The sequence below is a fragment of the Mytilus trossulus genome, chromosome 1 (genome assembly GCF_036588685.1).
Source record: "Mytilus trossulus isolate FHL-02 chromosome 1, PNRI_Mtr1.1.1.hap1, whole genome shotgun sequence".
Taxonomy (NCBI): domain Eukaryota; kingdom Metazoa; phylum Mollusca; class Bivalvia; order Mytilida; family Mytilidae; genus Mytilus; species Mytilus trossulus.
The window spans coordinates 62,394,894-62,411,328 of NC_086373.1; the positions used below are offsets into that span (position 1 = coordinate 62,394,894).

General features: G+C 31.7%; 1 protein-coding gene across 2 annotated transcripts in view; it reads right to left on the minus strand.

Moving 5' to 3' along the window:
- Positions 1-658: 658 nt before the first annotated feature.
- LOC134681177 (tetratricopeptide repeat protein 39B-like) overlaps positions 659-16,435 on the minus strand; it is a 37,769-nt gene continuing 21,992 nt past the window's right edge. For both annotated transcript variants that reach the window (XM_063540668.1, XM_063540677.1), the window contains 3 exons: positions 4,294-4,411; positions 2,695-2,811; positions 659-2,035 (listed from right to left, as the gene is read on the minus strand). In XM_063540668.1, the coding sequence (XP_063396738.1) occupies positions 1,843-2,035; positions 2,695-2,811; positions 4,294-4,411 (428 nt within the window). In that variant the 3' untranslated portion in view covers positions 659-1,842. The remainder of the gene's footprint in view (positions 2,036-2,694; positions 2,812-4,293; positions 4,412-16,435) is intronic.

The window sequence follows — 16,435 nt, forward strand, 5'->3', positions numbered from 1 at the left end:
ATAAACCTTGTGTTTAAATTTCATAGATTTCTATTTACTTATACTAACGCTATGGTGCGAAAACCAAGAAAAATGCTTATTTGGGTCCCTTTTTGGCCCCTAATTCCTAAACTGTTGGGACCAAAACTCCCAAAATCAATACCAACCTTCCTTTTGTGGTCATAAACATTGTGTTTAAATTTCATTGATTTCTATTTACTTTAACTAAAGTTATTGTGCGAAAACCAAGAATAATGCTTATTTGGACCCTTTTTTGGCCCCTTATTCCTAAACTGTTGAAACCAAAACTCCCAAAATCAATCCCAACCTTTCTTTTGTGGTCATAAACCTTGTGTCAAAATTTCATAGATTTCTATTAACTTAAACTAAAGTTATAGTGCGAAAACCAAGAAAAAGCTTATTTGGGCCCTTTTTGGCCCCTAATTCCTAAAATGTTGGGACCAAAACTCCCAAAATCAATACCAGCCTTCCTTTTATGGTCATAAACCTTGTGTTAAAATTTCATAGATTTCTATTCACTTTTACTAAAGTTAGAGTGCGAAAACTAAAAGTATTCGGACGACGACGACGACGACGACGACGACGACGACGACGACGACGCCAACGTGATAGCAATATACGACGAAAATTTTTTCAAAATTTGCGGTCGTATAAAAAATCTACTTGATCGTACTGTAAGGGTGATTGACAATCATAGTGGAATAAAATTATTATGCACATTTACTTTTCACTAATGCATATCTGTAAAATATTAGGTTATATACAAAATTGAGACAGATAAACATAAAATATCATTAGAAAGTTTTATAACTAGAATACACTACAAAAGTTCTCAGATGTCTGCAGGATTGACTGTACAATTATAACCAGAACCAGTGGCGGATCCAGGAATTTTCATAAGTGGGGGCCCACTGACTGACCTAAGAGGGGGCCCGCTCCAGTTACACTCAGTGATTCCCTATATAAGCAACCAAATTTTTTTCCAAAAAGGGGGGGCCTGGGCCCCCTTGCCCCCCCTAAATCCGCCTCTGAGAACCTCATAGGAGGCATAGCTGATCTTTTTGGAATTTATTTAAAAATTTTATCAACCAACTGGTGCATTTACAGCTTGTCCTTTGAAAGAGATCTTATCTAAGAGCAAAGACCACACTGGATTTTTTTTAAAAGTGCAAATGTGCAATATTTAGTATTCTATAATGTACATATGTGCTTTTTAAATTCATTATGTCTTAAAGTGCGTTTTAAATATCTTTAATAAATGGCAAACAAAAATGATAAGTATTCCCTGAGTTTATAAAAGAAAATGAGCTTTATAATTTCAACAAAACCATGGGATACAGGTTTGGAACTTATGAAAGAACTAGAATATGTCCATATGCATCATGCCCTATTTGCACTATCACATTTTTAAGTCAAAACTGTAGATATTTATGATGGGAATGCAGATCCTTTATCTCATAAAGCAGTTTTAATTGGTAGATTTATTTAATTATTGCGAAGAAGTGAATGATCAGCGAAAAAGCAATATCAGGTGTAAGGGAAATACATTTACAAAGTCAAAGTTGAACAATATTGTTATATGCTACACATCATGTTACCCTGCTGACTAAAATAGGGGTGACCAAAAAAAAATTGACTGGGGAAAATTTATAAAACAAATATAAATACTAGACCAACAGTATAAATATAAAAGAAAATACACAAAAATCTTAAATCTAAAAAATAAAAAACACAATTTAAGTAACAATAAAGTGAGCAAAGATATAATATAATGTCATGATATTTATCACAGAAATTTGAACACAGTGTTGAATTCAAAAACAAATTAAAGCTATAAAACGATCATAGATTGGTTGATTCTATGGATTCTGTATGTTCTAACGATGGTGAAGGTATATCATCAGTTGGTGATTCTAATACCTGACTAGAATTGTTACTGCTGCTATCGCTACTCTGCATGGAGTTCACTTGTAGACGTATAGCATGGATTCTAAAATGGAGTCGGGATTCCAACAAATAGCTTTTGTAGTTTTTTCTGAAATTCAAAGAAAAATTGGTAAAAATTACAACCTTAGTTCTTTTTATGATCTTACATTTATATTTTCCTTTGTGTCATATTACTTAAATCAGGCTTGAAAATATACTATCATTTTGAAAAGATTAAAATTCAACATAATTCTGAAAAGTGAACAAAATATAAATCCTTATTTTTTGATTTATGAGTATTTTCATGACAATGTATGCTAATTGAAGAGCAAATTGTCATTTCCATTTCCATTTCCAAGATTTGAGCAAATGTAAAATACTGCCACCTTAAATAAATACAAACTTGAAAATCTAAACTATATATAAAATTTAACTAAAGACCATGACTGAGAGGATAGGGCCATATAATTTAAATAATAGCAATGTGCAAATTTTAATACTCAATGCATACCAAATTATGCATGCATGCCATTGCCTTATCATTGGGGGTTCCACTTAAACTGATATTATCTTAAATTTTGAAAAAATTGTTGACACAGCCACTGCTGTCAACACTGTTGAAACTGCATACTTAAATTTGAGCCCACTACCTCTGAAGAGGGGAGAAAACAAAGTAATAATTTTTTTTGTGTCAGAAGGTTTATAAGAGGCATAAATTAACTTCTAGATGGAGATACATTTAACTTAACAATAAATATAAAAACATACTTGGCTCTGTCTAGGAATTTTTTAACATCATCTAGTCTTTCCTCTAACAGAAACAACATGGCTAATTCTACTGTAGCATATGGTAATAGGAACGTATCTTGTTTTATCTTCTTTTCACTGTAAAAAGTACAATAAATAAAAATGTCACAAAGTTTTTTTAACTTATATAATACATAATACATAACTAAGTAACATGTGTGTGAGCCAGTAATTACTAGTTGCCATTGCACCAATCCTGATTTCATGCACCTTAGGTTCAAACTATAAGAAACAACATATACTGTGGATTCATTATTATTCGTTGGATACCAATTTTCATGGATTTTGTGGGCACAGTCAAACCACGAAATAAAATATTCAACGAATGATAATTTTTCTAAAGGTTTGTATGCAGACTTCAGCAAAACCACGAAATTAAATATCCACGAATATGCAAGTTTTTCTTAATCCACGAAAGTTGGTACCCACGAAAATAAATGAATCCACAGTAGCTAGTTTAATTTGAAAACAAAGATTAAAGACCTATTGGTGGCCTTCGGCTGTTGTCTGCTTAATGGTCGGGTTGTTGTAGCTTTGACACATTCCCCATTTCCTTTCTCAATTTTATTAAGCATGTAAACAAATTATTTCTTTGAAAAGAAAAACTCTAATCCAAACATAAGTCATATCCAAGTCAGTGTTTATATTTGCTTTATAACTTATGTGTACTTTGCCCCTTAAGAATCATGAATGAGGTTTGAATCGTTTGATGGTAGAATTTTAGTAGTCTATGTTGAATTTATCTAAAGTTTGTAGACTCCATACTGTTAACATTCTTGACTATTGTTCAAAACCACATACTTTTCTCTAACTTAATTCTCTGAATTATTGTGATAATCTTTGCAAGCAACAAATATAACGATCAAACTCCCTCCTCTTCACCCATGACACATTTATACAGAAATTATGTATATTGTGACTTATAAAAAGAAGTTGTGTCTGCTCTGACTAAAGCATAAATGATAATTGGCAGCATTTGTTTCATATTTTGTTTGGAGCTGTAAAAACGACAGTTCATTGTTAAACTGCATATATATACATTGACATTCAAACATTTTCATGAAGAACGTACCTTGAAACTTCAAGAAGTTGACCAAGAACTTTAAAAATGCCACTAAATATCATACAATTTCTTGGAAATAAAGACTCCTGGCAATTGTTTATTCACACTTTTTTCAATGGATGCAGCCAGTTACAACTGTGATCAATGGAAATCCTTACCTCAAGGATCTGAAATTCTGACTTAAATGTCATGGATGAAGAGGTGCAGGCCTCATTGCAACCCTTGATTAACAAAGATGTGTATCGGAATGCTGTCTAATTGATTTACGCCCAAAATCTCCATTTATCCATAAATCACACTTTACACTATTCTGAATCAAAGAGGACCAGCCTTTGTCTATATTCCTAAATGCTCATAGTTTTGGAAAGAAATACCAAATGAACAATTGTAAAGAATTTGGTACAACATTTCTGGTAATGAAACAAAAATAAAAACTCCTAGAATATAAGCAAGCAAAAGGGTTTTTAATAAATTTTCCAGAAGAGATATTTACTCACTATGTAAGGATTTCTGTAAAACACTGCTCTGCTTGAAAATGACTTCCTTTGTGTTTCAAACATACTCCCTTCAACAATAAGGCTAAACAATAGTCATCAGCATAATATATTCTGTCATCTGTAAAAAAAGAAAATCATAAAAAAAATTAAAAAATCAAAGGTTTTATTTTCTTAGTACATGTAGTACAAGTAGTCATTTATATATATATAAATTGTAAAATTTGGATTTTTATAATATATTGAGCTATATTGAGACATCTTTGAGAGAACTTATTCAATCGTTTTACCTATTATGTCTGTATGTTTTGTTCACACAATATAATGGAATTTTATAGTTGAAACATATTTTATTGTTCAAGAAGGACAAATGGATTAGACACAAGTTTTCCAACTTTGTAATGTTTTCTCAAAAAATTAAGAATGTTATTTTATGCCACTGTCATACAAGTGAGATGTTTAGATAGCCATAAAATCATGTTAGCTATGACATGACAATGGCATGTTTTCATGAGAAAATACCTGTAGCAAGTCAGGAATATGAAAGTTGTAATTCATTGGTTTCCATTTAGAATTTTCCTTGGAGTTCGGTAGTTTTGTTATTTTTACTTTTCACTGCTTTAGAAATAAAATTTAGTATCAACAAGATTCAAAGCACTATTGTTTTGTCTTACAAAAAACTGATTGGGCTATGGACAATAAAATGAAGACACACATTCCATGCCACAATTGCTAAGTTTACCAGGAGAAAAAAAAACTACCAAGATACCAGCAGAATAAAGCTGAAGAGCATTGCAGGGGACAAAAACATCTGATAAGTTTTGCCAAATACACTCACTAATACAGCTACGGTAATGTTTTCCGGGGGTATATAAACCTTATTATTTCATATAACACCAAAGTGCAGACTACTAGACTTGTAATTTCCTTAGGGGGGACATCCATTAGCAGTGGTACCACAGTGATTATTTCTTGAACCAAAAGTCAACATAAAATAGAATATGTCTATAAGCCTAGTATTCTTGTAAAATTAATTTTCAGATGCAGATTAAGGGAGTCTAGGGTGCCGAGTGCCTGGGCCCCCTTCCATCTGTGTGGGGGAAATCTGGTTGAATATTCAAGGAATCACTGAAGAATGAATGGAGCAACCCTCCCCCTTTTACACTTTTACAAAAGGTTTGGATTCACCACTGATTTAATTGAAGAGCACCTACAGTTTTTGTAAAACAATGATAAGACAGGTTGAATATTTGGAAACAAAATGGGAAAGAAATGGGAAAAATAATGTGAATCATTGATTTACCATAGCTTATAACACAAGTACCAATTTAACCTATTATTTTATGTCACGTCACCTGTACTTAAAAATAGGATGTTGACGATGATGCATTAAAATAATACAGCATAAAATGCCCTTCAAACACACTATATCAATATTAAATTCAAATGGGGTATAAAATTAAACTTTAGTAAACATAATTTCCTCATAATATTTGTAAAGCTATAGACTATTAAAAATTCAACAGTCTTTTATAATGTCAGTCTAACATGCACATTTATCATAGTTTAAGAAAAATATTTACTGAACAAAAGATAATTGATTTATTTATAAATAATGCTTCCTTTTAGGTACTGTTAAGTGAAAATAAAGGACATAGCTATTAACCTGATTTTTTTTTTTTTAATTCTCTAAAAGTTATCAGGAAGTTAAAATAAATACATATGCTTCATTGCTAAGCAACATAAAATTAAATGTTGACACAGAGAAATGTTTAGCCTTTATCTAATTTTGATAGAATAATGCTTATGTTAAATTTAAAATGGCAACACCTGAACATGAAAACATTTAAAGTCAATGAACCATGTCTCTGAAGGTACAGAACTAAATAACCTCCATTTAAATGCTGATTCTGATAAAAATGTAAGATATGTCATATTTGATAGATTTTTCATGTTGAAGTTTAAATTTGAGGGTCTAGCTTTCAATACCGAATCAGTTCAAATTTTGAACATAAAGTAATTGAATCGAATGAAATAGACACTTCAGCTTTTGAAAATTTAAAAAAAACTTTCATCAGATGTACTTCAGACTATCTCTTCTCCTTTCTTCATCTGCATTAATTCATAAAAAAAAATTGCTACAGATTAAAAGAATATTTGAAACTGAAAATATGTTTCAATTTTATCTTTAGCAAAAATAATTAAGAAAGATAATTAGCTCCTTGAAATGATATAGATCAAAACATGTCCTTGATGCTAATCATTTATAAACATCAAGTGTCATTGGATACTCATCTCCATAAGCCCTGCCCACTTTATTAATTATCTCATTATAAATATCATTAAAATCATTAATCAGTTAAAAGTCCATTAGCTCTCATATATCTATAGTGCTTGCAGGAATAGAGATTTATATAATAGCACAATCAGATTTAAAACAGAAAAGTATTCAGAATATAATAGCTTAAAATCTAATTAAAAACATTATCAAGGATTATTTTTAGGAATATTTTTTTCAATGTATTGAAAGTTTCAAAACTGAACTGAGTGACATACCCAAATGCCGAAAAATTGGATGTTGTCTTTAGATAAGCATTGAAACAGATATAACAGAACGAAATGGAAAATAATTTAACAGTTCCTGAGGACATACGTCTGATACATAATATATTAGGCACCAGCTTTTCAATTTTGGGATTTTTTGCCAATATTGTGACATTAATCGCTATTTTTCGGTTTCGCCTCTACAGAGACATTTACATAATTTTCATTATTAATCTTGCTGTAATCAACTGTTTGTCGAGTGGATTTTCTTTAACTTATATTGCATATCAATCATTCACGGTAGATTCAGCCATGCTGCACACAACTATAGTGTGTAGATTCACTGGTTATATTACTTATGCGTTACTCGGAACGGAAATTATTGCTATCATACAGATATCATTGAATCGGTACTTTCTCATAGTACACTTGGACCTATACAGGAAAATTTATACTTCAAATCAAAAAGTCATTGCAATGCTAGCAGGCTCCTGGTTTATCTATTTCATCTTGGCACTACTTCCGTGCACCGAAGTTTGGGGAAAATTACTCTACGATCCTACAAGATTCATCTGTCATCCATTTCTAGCACAAGACAGTTTCACCAAATTTTTCAACATTTTTTCTATCAGTATCTCGGTACCGCCTTTAGTGTACTGCTATATTGCAATTATATGGAAAGTTGTTTCAACAAGGAGGAAAGTAAGACCAAGAAGAGTGTCGACGGTAAGACCATCAAAATCTCAGGTCACACCACCGACCAAAATGCCCGTCACAATCATAACAATCCTGACAGCCTTCATTCTACTATATGTTCCATTTTTTCTCGTTGAAGTGATGGACCCTTCGGGACAAAAATTTGATCCAAAAATACCTGTAATTACAGTTTATGTTGCTTGGATACATCTTGTTTGTCATCCTATAATCTATGCAGTGTTAAACAAGCAGATACAAAAAGCTCTAGTGAAAATGTTCAGATGTGAAAAACAAAATAAACAAGCTACTGTGTTTCCAAGAAGATCACACACGATCAGTACTATTGCAACATGAATATTGGAGAAACATTTGGATCTTATAATTACTTTGACAGTTTTCACTAACATACTTTGTGTTAAACAGTTTTATTTTAGTTAATGTGTGGATTCCTTTAGTTTAGTGATCTAGGGTATCAATTTTTCTAGGACTGAGGAAAACTTGCCTTTTCATGGATATTTGATTTCATTGTTATGCTTAAGTCTGCTTACAACCAAATAGGAAAAATTCAATTTGTTGAAAATTTAAATTTGTGGTTCACCAGACATTCCCATGAAAACCAAGAAAAATTGATATCAGCAAATAAGATAATGAATCCACAGTACTATAAGAAACATGCCTTCTTTATAATTTATATGTATTTTTGTATTAACTATTTTTATGTCTAACTACACGTATTGAAATCATTAGCGTACAACTTCAAAAGTAGGTGAATTCTTGATAGACTATGTCATGTTCAATTCAAAATGGGGAAGTAAACTTTAGAGGTAATTAATCTAATCAAAAATAACAATCTAATCTTATTAGGTCACAAATCTGAAGTAGCAAACTGATTTGATATTTATATATTTCGTGGAAATAATTACCAGGTAATATGAAATCAGTTTTCTCATTTATATATTTCCTGGAAATATTTTATTATAAAATCAGTTTTATCAGTGAAATCACTAACTTATCCCATTTAATATTAAACCTATTAAATATGCAAGGAACAGGGAAGAAATCACTGCCTATCATTCAACAATCAGACTAACCATGCATTATGATCAGATTTAAAACATAAACTCATAGAAATCATTAAAATATTGTTTCAGAACAATGCCAAAAAATGTGGTTTTTTTTCTTGAAAATTAGGGGGGAAATCATTAAACATTGTGTTTCATTAGTATAGGTCATTGAAAAATAATTAGTTCATTTTTGTCTAAATTATTGTTCTGTGTGTAATTGGGGAAAATAGTTTGCCCCAACAACAAACTAGAGGCTCCAAAGAGCCTGTGTCACACACCTTAGTTTATGTGCATATTTAACTAAGGACACAGATGATTCATGACAAAATTGTGTTTTGATGATGGTGATGTGTTTTTAGATCTTACTGAACATTCTTGCTAGTTACAATTTTCTCTGTCTATAATAAACTTGGCCCTTAAGCTACCACCCAAAATATTTGGTAAAAATTTACAAAATTTTACCGAAAATTATGATAATTATTTAAAATTGATTATAAAGAGTAATAACTCCTTTAGGGGACTTATATTTAGATCTCACTTTGTTGAACATTATTGTTGTTTACAGTTTATCTGTATCTAATATGAGGCAGGCATTACCCAGCCACTTCCACTTGTATTTTTTGTCCATCTGATGTGTTAAGCCTTTTCAACTGATTTTTTTAGTTCGTTCTTATGTTGTACTGTTATACCACTGTCCCAGGTTAGGGGAGGGTTGGGATCCCGCTCACATGTTTAACCCCGCCACATTATTTATGTATGTGCCTGTCCCAAGTCAGGAGCCTGTTATTCAGTGGTTGTCGTTTGTTTATGTGTTACATATTTGTTTTCATTCATTTTTTTACATAAATAAGGCCATAAGTTTTCTCGTTTGAATTGTTTTACATTGTCTTATCGGGGCCTTTTATAGCTGACTATGCGGTATGGGCTTTGCTCATTGTTGAAGGCCATACGGTGATCTATAGTTGTTAATGTTTGTGTCATTTTGGTCTTTTGTGGATAGTTGTCTCATTGGCAATCATACCACATCTTCTTTTTTATATTAGCTGTGAAAGGGGACGAAGTCTATGATTTTTTTTTTTAATTCAAACATAGAGTGGGGTGCTCATTTTTGCCATATCTTTCCATGTTTTCTACAGTTTATGTGCAGGTCTATATGTTTTTGAAGTATACTGATATTTCTATATGAAGATAACTTCAAATGCAAAACATTCCTAAGCTTGAATACATACATGTTGGTTTGAAAATAATCATCTGTAAAGTTAGATTAAAGGGTGTTTGAAAGTTCCTGATGTTTTGTCAATGAGGGACACATATTCGTCGTTTTTACACATCTATTTAAAACGCAATAACTTCTGCTTTATATAATATTTATCAAATAAATTTCATTTTAGATGAACAGCAGCCATTAATGTAAAAAACGTAAATTTAGGCCAATCAGTCAAAAAATTACTTAGAAAAAATTCTTTGAAAATCCTGTTTTTCATTCAGGAAATTGACCGAAAATAGTTGTCCATTTTTCGGCTCTTTTTCAGTTAGTGCCATAATTTTGTGTAACTTTAAAAAATAATCATATTTTTTATAAAATCATAATTTATCGGCATATTTCTTCCATTTCAGCCATCCTTTGAAGTTTTTACACCCAAAAATCATAAAACGGGGAAATTGTGTCCCCACTCCCCGGCGAATAAGAGACCCCCACTCTACAGGTATCTTAATTTCAAAATGGAAATACCGTAACGTTTGTTAGGAATTTAAGTTGTGATGTTATTAAAGTTATGACGTCATATGCAATGTAAACAAAGAAACGCTATCATTAGGTAACGTTTTTTCATATCAAGGAATTATTTAAAATGACAGGTTGTCGGATTCATCTGAAAATTTCAGGGAAGATAGATCTTGACTTGATAAACAAATAAACCCCCATGTTAAATTTGCTCTAAATGCTTTGGTTTCAGAGTTATAAGCCAAAATCTACACTTAACCCCTATGTTCTATTTTTAGCCATGGCGGCCATCTTGGTTGGTTGGCCGGACACATTTTTCAAACTAGATTCCCGAATGATGATTGAGCTAAAAATTAACTGTTACCTCCTCCACAAAGGATGAATGGTCCAAGACTTATGGTAAACAAAATATAAATGTTTGTCTCAAATTTTTTCCCACCATTTAGATCAAAGCATTGCACTAAACATGCTCCATTGAGTCATTTGAGAACATTCCCTCATTGACTTCAATATTTATCTTCTCTTGAGAATTTATGTTTTAACATTTATGAAAGAAATAAAAAAAGTTTGAAAATTTTATCTGGAGTGGATAAATACTGTGATCAGAGTGTGAAGAAGCTATATTTATCATATAAAATTTCACACGTACCAGGAACTGATGATATAACTTTAACATATTTATCATCTACTTACGATCCGAGTAGACTAAGTCCTTGTTCAAGAAGTTTTCCTCAAATACGTAATATCTACACACAACATCCTTGTTTTTCTAAGTGTTTGTTACTACTGCAACTTATCAAATTAACCGACTTCCTAATATATATGTATTTTGTACAAAAAAAATCTCAAAGGTACCAGGCTCATACCTTTGTATGCCAAACATGTGTTTCATCTTCAAAAATACTCTTCAATGCACTCATATCAAAAGGTTAAAGGCAAAATAAATGATGAAGTGTAAGAAATCATGTCATATTTTCATAAGTTCAGAGTTAGATTTGAAATAATCATCATCTTAACAGCAGGGTATACACCATTCAGGTGTCATACCACCAATTACTTCCTCAAATTTAGAAATTTAGAGAGTATGTGAAAGTAGGCCTACTCGGACAAAAATAGTGCATTTGATGTCATTGTTCACCTAAACTAATCAACAAATTTGCAGGAATGAAACTTTTGTTGAAAGAGAAATATATTAAATCCATTTTGAGCCAAATTTTACCTGTCTAGGAGTTTGCATTTAAAATTGAGGATAAATGCCCTCCAATGCCTCCATGGTATACTAATTTAACATTTTCCAGAAAACCAGGGGTTATTTTTAGTGGTACCTCCTTTCGGGAGCTCTCTTCTTTCTTATATGATTTTGAACGTATGTTGAAAATTGGCATGCAGAAAGGTTACACCTGTACAATTCAGGATATACCTAGTTTCTATGAAGTTAAACTTAAAGGGGCACTAGCTGTCAAATTCATGGTCACTGATTTGACGCCATCTAATTTTAAAACTATTGATTTGACCTCAGATGACCATATAAGCGATGTGAACATAAATAACGACATGAATAGATAAAAAAGACACATGCAATTGGATTTTTATAGGTCTGTTTGATTTAATCTTATAGATTAAAAATTTATGTTTATCTTTGTTTTTAACCGTTTAAGAATGATTTTATGTGCACCGTATTAGTAATCAAATGATTTACCGTAGTTTCACTTTCATTGTTGACATTCCTTTTCTTTAAATAACCTGTACACATATAATACATGCGTTGTCAATCTCTAGCTAGGGGTTAAATTGAAGTTCACATGAATACAGATTTAATGAGGTCGACTAATTCACTTGCAAGTGAATGAGTAATTATCAATGTTTCTTTGCTTAATTTGACAAAATTGAACCATTTTGGCTGCTAAAAGCGAATTATTATTTCACTATTTCACTTTCATTATTGATTGAACAAAAAAAATCTTACTTAAGATTTTTAAAATAACTCTAAGCTAGTGCCCCTTTAAGGTAAAATATTTAGAAAGCTGTGAAAATTGCAAAATTTGGTTGAACAAATATACCCAACTGCGGCCAAGCTTCGCGATAGGTTGTGCGACATAATCAGACAAACAAACTTTATTAGATTAACTCTCTAAGGAACGATCGTTTTCATTGGTCAATTCAAACCTTTGACCTCACACCTGCAAAAATAGAACACACATACTTTAACGTTGAATGGACTGATTAATATTCACGTAGCTGGTCAAGATCGTCTAGAGCTTCTATCGTCGTATTCACATACATGATTCTAATCACAATTCTTGCTTAATGTGCATGTGAAATTCATTTGTGTTTTAATTTTCTGCAATTAATTGGTAGTAAAGTTTAAACTTTAAAATCTTAACAGTTAAAATATTCAATTTAAATATCTCCTCTAAATCAAGGGACGACATCAAAAGTTTAATGTAGGATAAAAAAAAAACTCAATTCACATATTTTTTTTCATTGACACACCCAAGTTGCTTATCCTGCCTTCTATTTTACTCAATGGACTCGATGAATTAACGTTGTACTTGAAAAATGAAACTGTATACTTTACTACAAACACTTTTCATATGGTTTGCCAAGTTTTAGGTATTCTTCATAGATATAGTGATATTTTTTTCTGATTCCATTAACTTGAAGAAAAAAAAATAATTCCGAAATTGTAAGTAAATTCATAACATGTAACACGCTTTGTTAAGAAAAAATGGAGATGGCCAATCATGGCACAGCGGATAATTAAATGAAGTTTATAAATACAAACGATATAATTCATGAGGTTTTGCTATTCTCGGTTGAAAAACGAACGTAAATTATATATTGTAAATATTTAACCGTTAGTTTTCCCGTTTGAATGGTTTTACACTAGTAATTTTGGGCCTCTTATAGCTTGTTGTTCAGTGTGAGCCAAGACTCCGTATTGAAGGCCGTACATTGACCCATAATGAATTACTTTTATAAATTGTTATTTGGATGGATAGTTGTCTTATTGGCACTCACGCCACATCTTCCTATATCTATGTAAATAGAAACAAACAATGTCGGTATTCATTAAATCATTTAAATGTATTTATAAAAAGATGAGTTTCATCTTGTACATACATTTAGTCATCCTTAACTTCTTGATAATTTTTTTTTTATCAGTTTATCATACACGTTTCGTTTTGTATTTTATTTCAAATACGAATACATACTACATATACTTTAGCGGATTGTTCAACAATGTTATGCAACTCTATTGTTACAGTATAAATTTAAAAAAATAAATATTCACCCATTCATAATCGAAAACAGTACATTTATATGTAATAAAGAAGACGTGGTATGATTGCCAATGACACAACTCTCCACAAGAGACCACAATGACACAAAAATTAACAACTAAAGGTCACCGTAAGGCTTTCAATAATGAGCAAAGCCCATACCGCATAGTTAGCTATTAAAGGCCCCGAAATGACAATGTAAAAACAATTCAAACGGGAGTTGTTCCTTATAAACTACGACATTTCTCACAAATATTAATATTTATTTAGTTCCAAACATGCGAAAGAAATAATCTTCACTGAATTCATTCAGGTGCACAAATGATACGATAAGAGTTATTTTGTTTCTACCTTTGGGGGACAACTTCCTCCTTTTATGGTAGCTACTGTGTGTATGTTTTTAGCATAAAAATAATAAAGGAGGATTGTCAGTGCAACCCATCATTAATTATTTTAAAGCAGGGTCAGTATTATGAAATACTTTATAAGTGACTACGACATTGTAAGGATTATAACCTATCGTAGGTATGAAAGAAATTAAAAGTGGTTCATTTATTCATCCGTATAAAAGCGGCACATGTATTTTATTTTATCCTTCTATTTCTCATCATGCCGGGTACAAGATAATTGAGTTGCTGCATGCATAAAGAACTTAGAATATCAGTATACTATTTCGACCCCACTATTTGAAGTTAGCAAAACATTTATTTAAATCTTTGGGTCAAAGGTTTGTAAACTATACAAATCATTGTTTTTATGTTCGTAGTAAACATAGTAAATTCCATTGTCGGTCACCTGTGTCAATTCACGTGCACACTGACTACATTGCTGTTGTATTTAAATCTGTCGGCCAATGAAATGAGACGTTACAAGTTGTTTGTTTATGATACGCCAGAATGTTATCAATGAACTATCAAATGCTAAACTTCACTGCATATCAGTGTAGGGACTTTTAATTGGCGGTTTGTCACCTCCAGACAGCTATGAACTATATAAAATCACCAAAAGACTTCTGGAGGTCAAATTTCAGTCTTAAAAATAAACAGCTGCGCCATGAGCGCATGATACGTCCGACGTCTTATGATACAGCACAACATGTAAAAAAAAACCTCCCCCTTTTTTACAAAATACTCAATTACTCAAAAATAAAATTTTGAATCATCATCAAAAAGTATACAGATCTTAAGATTAATATAACAAAGACATTTGTAAAGTTTGTAGCAATAATCATAAATCGATTTTGATATATGGCGCGACATGTAAAAAAAACCTCCCCCTTTTTTTACAAAATACTCAATAACTCAAAAATTAAATTTTGAATCATCACCAAAAAGTATACAGATATTAAGATTAATATAACTAAGAAGTGTTTTAAGCCATATTCAAGAATCGTTTTTGAGATACAGTGCGACATGTGAAAAAAACACCCCCCTGTTTTAGTTACAAAGTGCCGTAAATCAAAAAAATTAAATCTAATTTTCACCAAAAAGTATACAGATCATTTGACCATCATAAGAAACAACTATATGTTTCATGAAATTTGGATAAGTCGTTCTCAAGTTACGGTGCGACATGTTTACGCCGGACAGACAGTCGGACAGACAGACGGACGGACACCAGACATGTGTATACCATAATACGTCCCGTCAAAAAATTTTGACGGGCGTATAAAAACCAAAATTTGATCTATAGATACTGTGAATTCATTATTTGTCGTTGGATACCAATTTTCATGGTTTTAGTGTGTGTGCAGACTTTGGCAAAACAACGAAATCAAATATCCATGAAAAGACAAGTTTTCAGCAATCCACTAAAATTGGTATTCACAAAAACAAATGAATCCAACAGAAACTATTTTAAAGAATATGCCATCAACACCTTATTTTCTACATCTCTTACATTCTCCAATCAACAAAAAGGCATGTAGATATGATATAGAGTACACAGAGAGGGATTTCTGTCTTGGGACATGCACGGTACATATACATGTGATGGGGTTAAGCTAGTTTTTGAGATCTTAAACCTACTATTCTTAATCTTGACAAATGGACTAACAATAGGTACAGGAAAGAACATTTAATAATGATTGTACATGAAAAGCACTTGTTAATTGCCCATTGCTCTATTTAATACCTTCCAACTTTTCAAAATCTCCACGAGGAATTTTAAGCAAATGGGGACCTACTGCTCCTCTTATATTGTTAAAAGAGTTTTTAATGTACATGTACTACTATAGTGTTTGAATGTGTATACATGTGCTAATATACCTTTTTATCTCATTTGAATGTTTGTTTTGAGGTTCCTCAGTTTATGAAATAAAGATTTACAAAATTAAGTCAAACCCTCTCATGGGAATATCCCCCAGAAATCCAGATTGTTGGCAGGTCTGATTATTTTCTACATTAGTGCATTTACAAGCCCTATTTTATGCAATTTTTCAAAATGAGAGTCAGGAGATACCATAGGGATATCTTAACTCATTAGTCAATGATAAACTGACAACACCATGGCAAGAAACAATTAAAAGATGAACAACTGTATACAAAACACAACATAAAAACTAAAGACTGAGTAACATGAACCTCAACTAAAACCATGGGTGATCATGATTAGTTTGGAAGAGTAAGCAGATCGTGCTCCTCGTGTGGCACCCATGTATTGTCATACATGGTACAAGGTACATTAAAAAATTCTGCCTAAAGTATACTTGATTCAACATGTTGATGTATTATGGACCAGTTCAGCAAGGATGCAGTTGCTTAGTTATAATCTGAGAGCTGAATTGAAAAAAGGGTTATAAAAAAAACCCAGAGACACTTGAAGTTTTTAAGTTA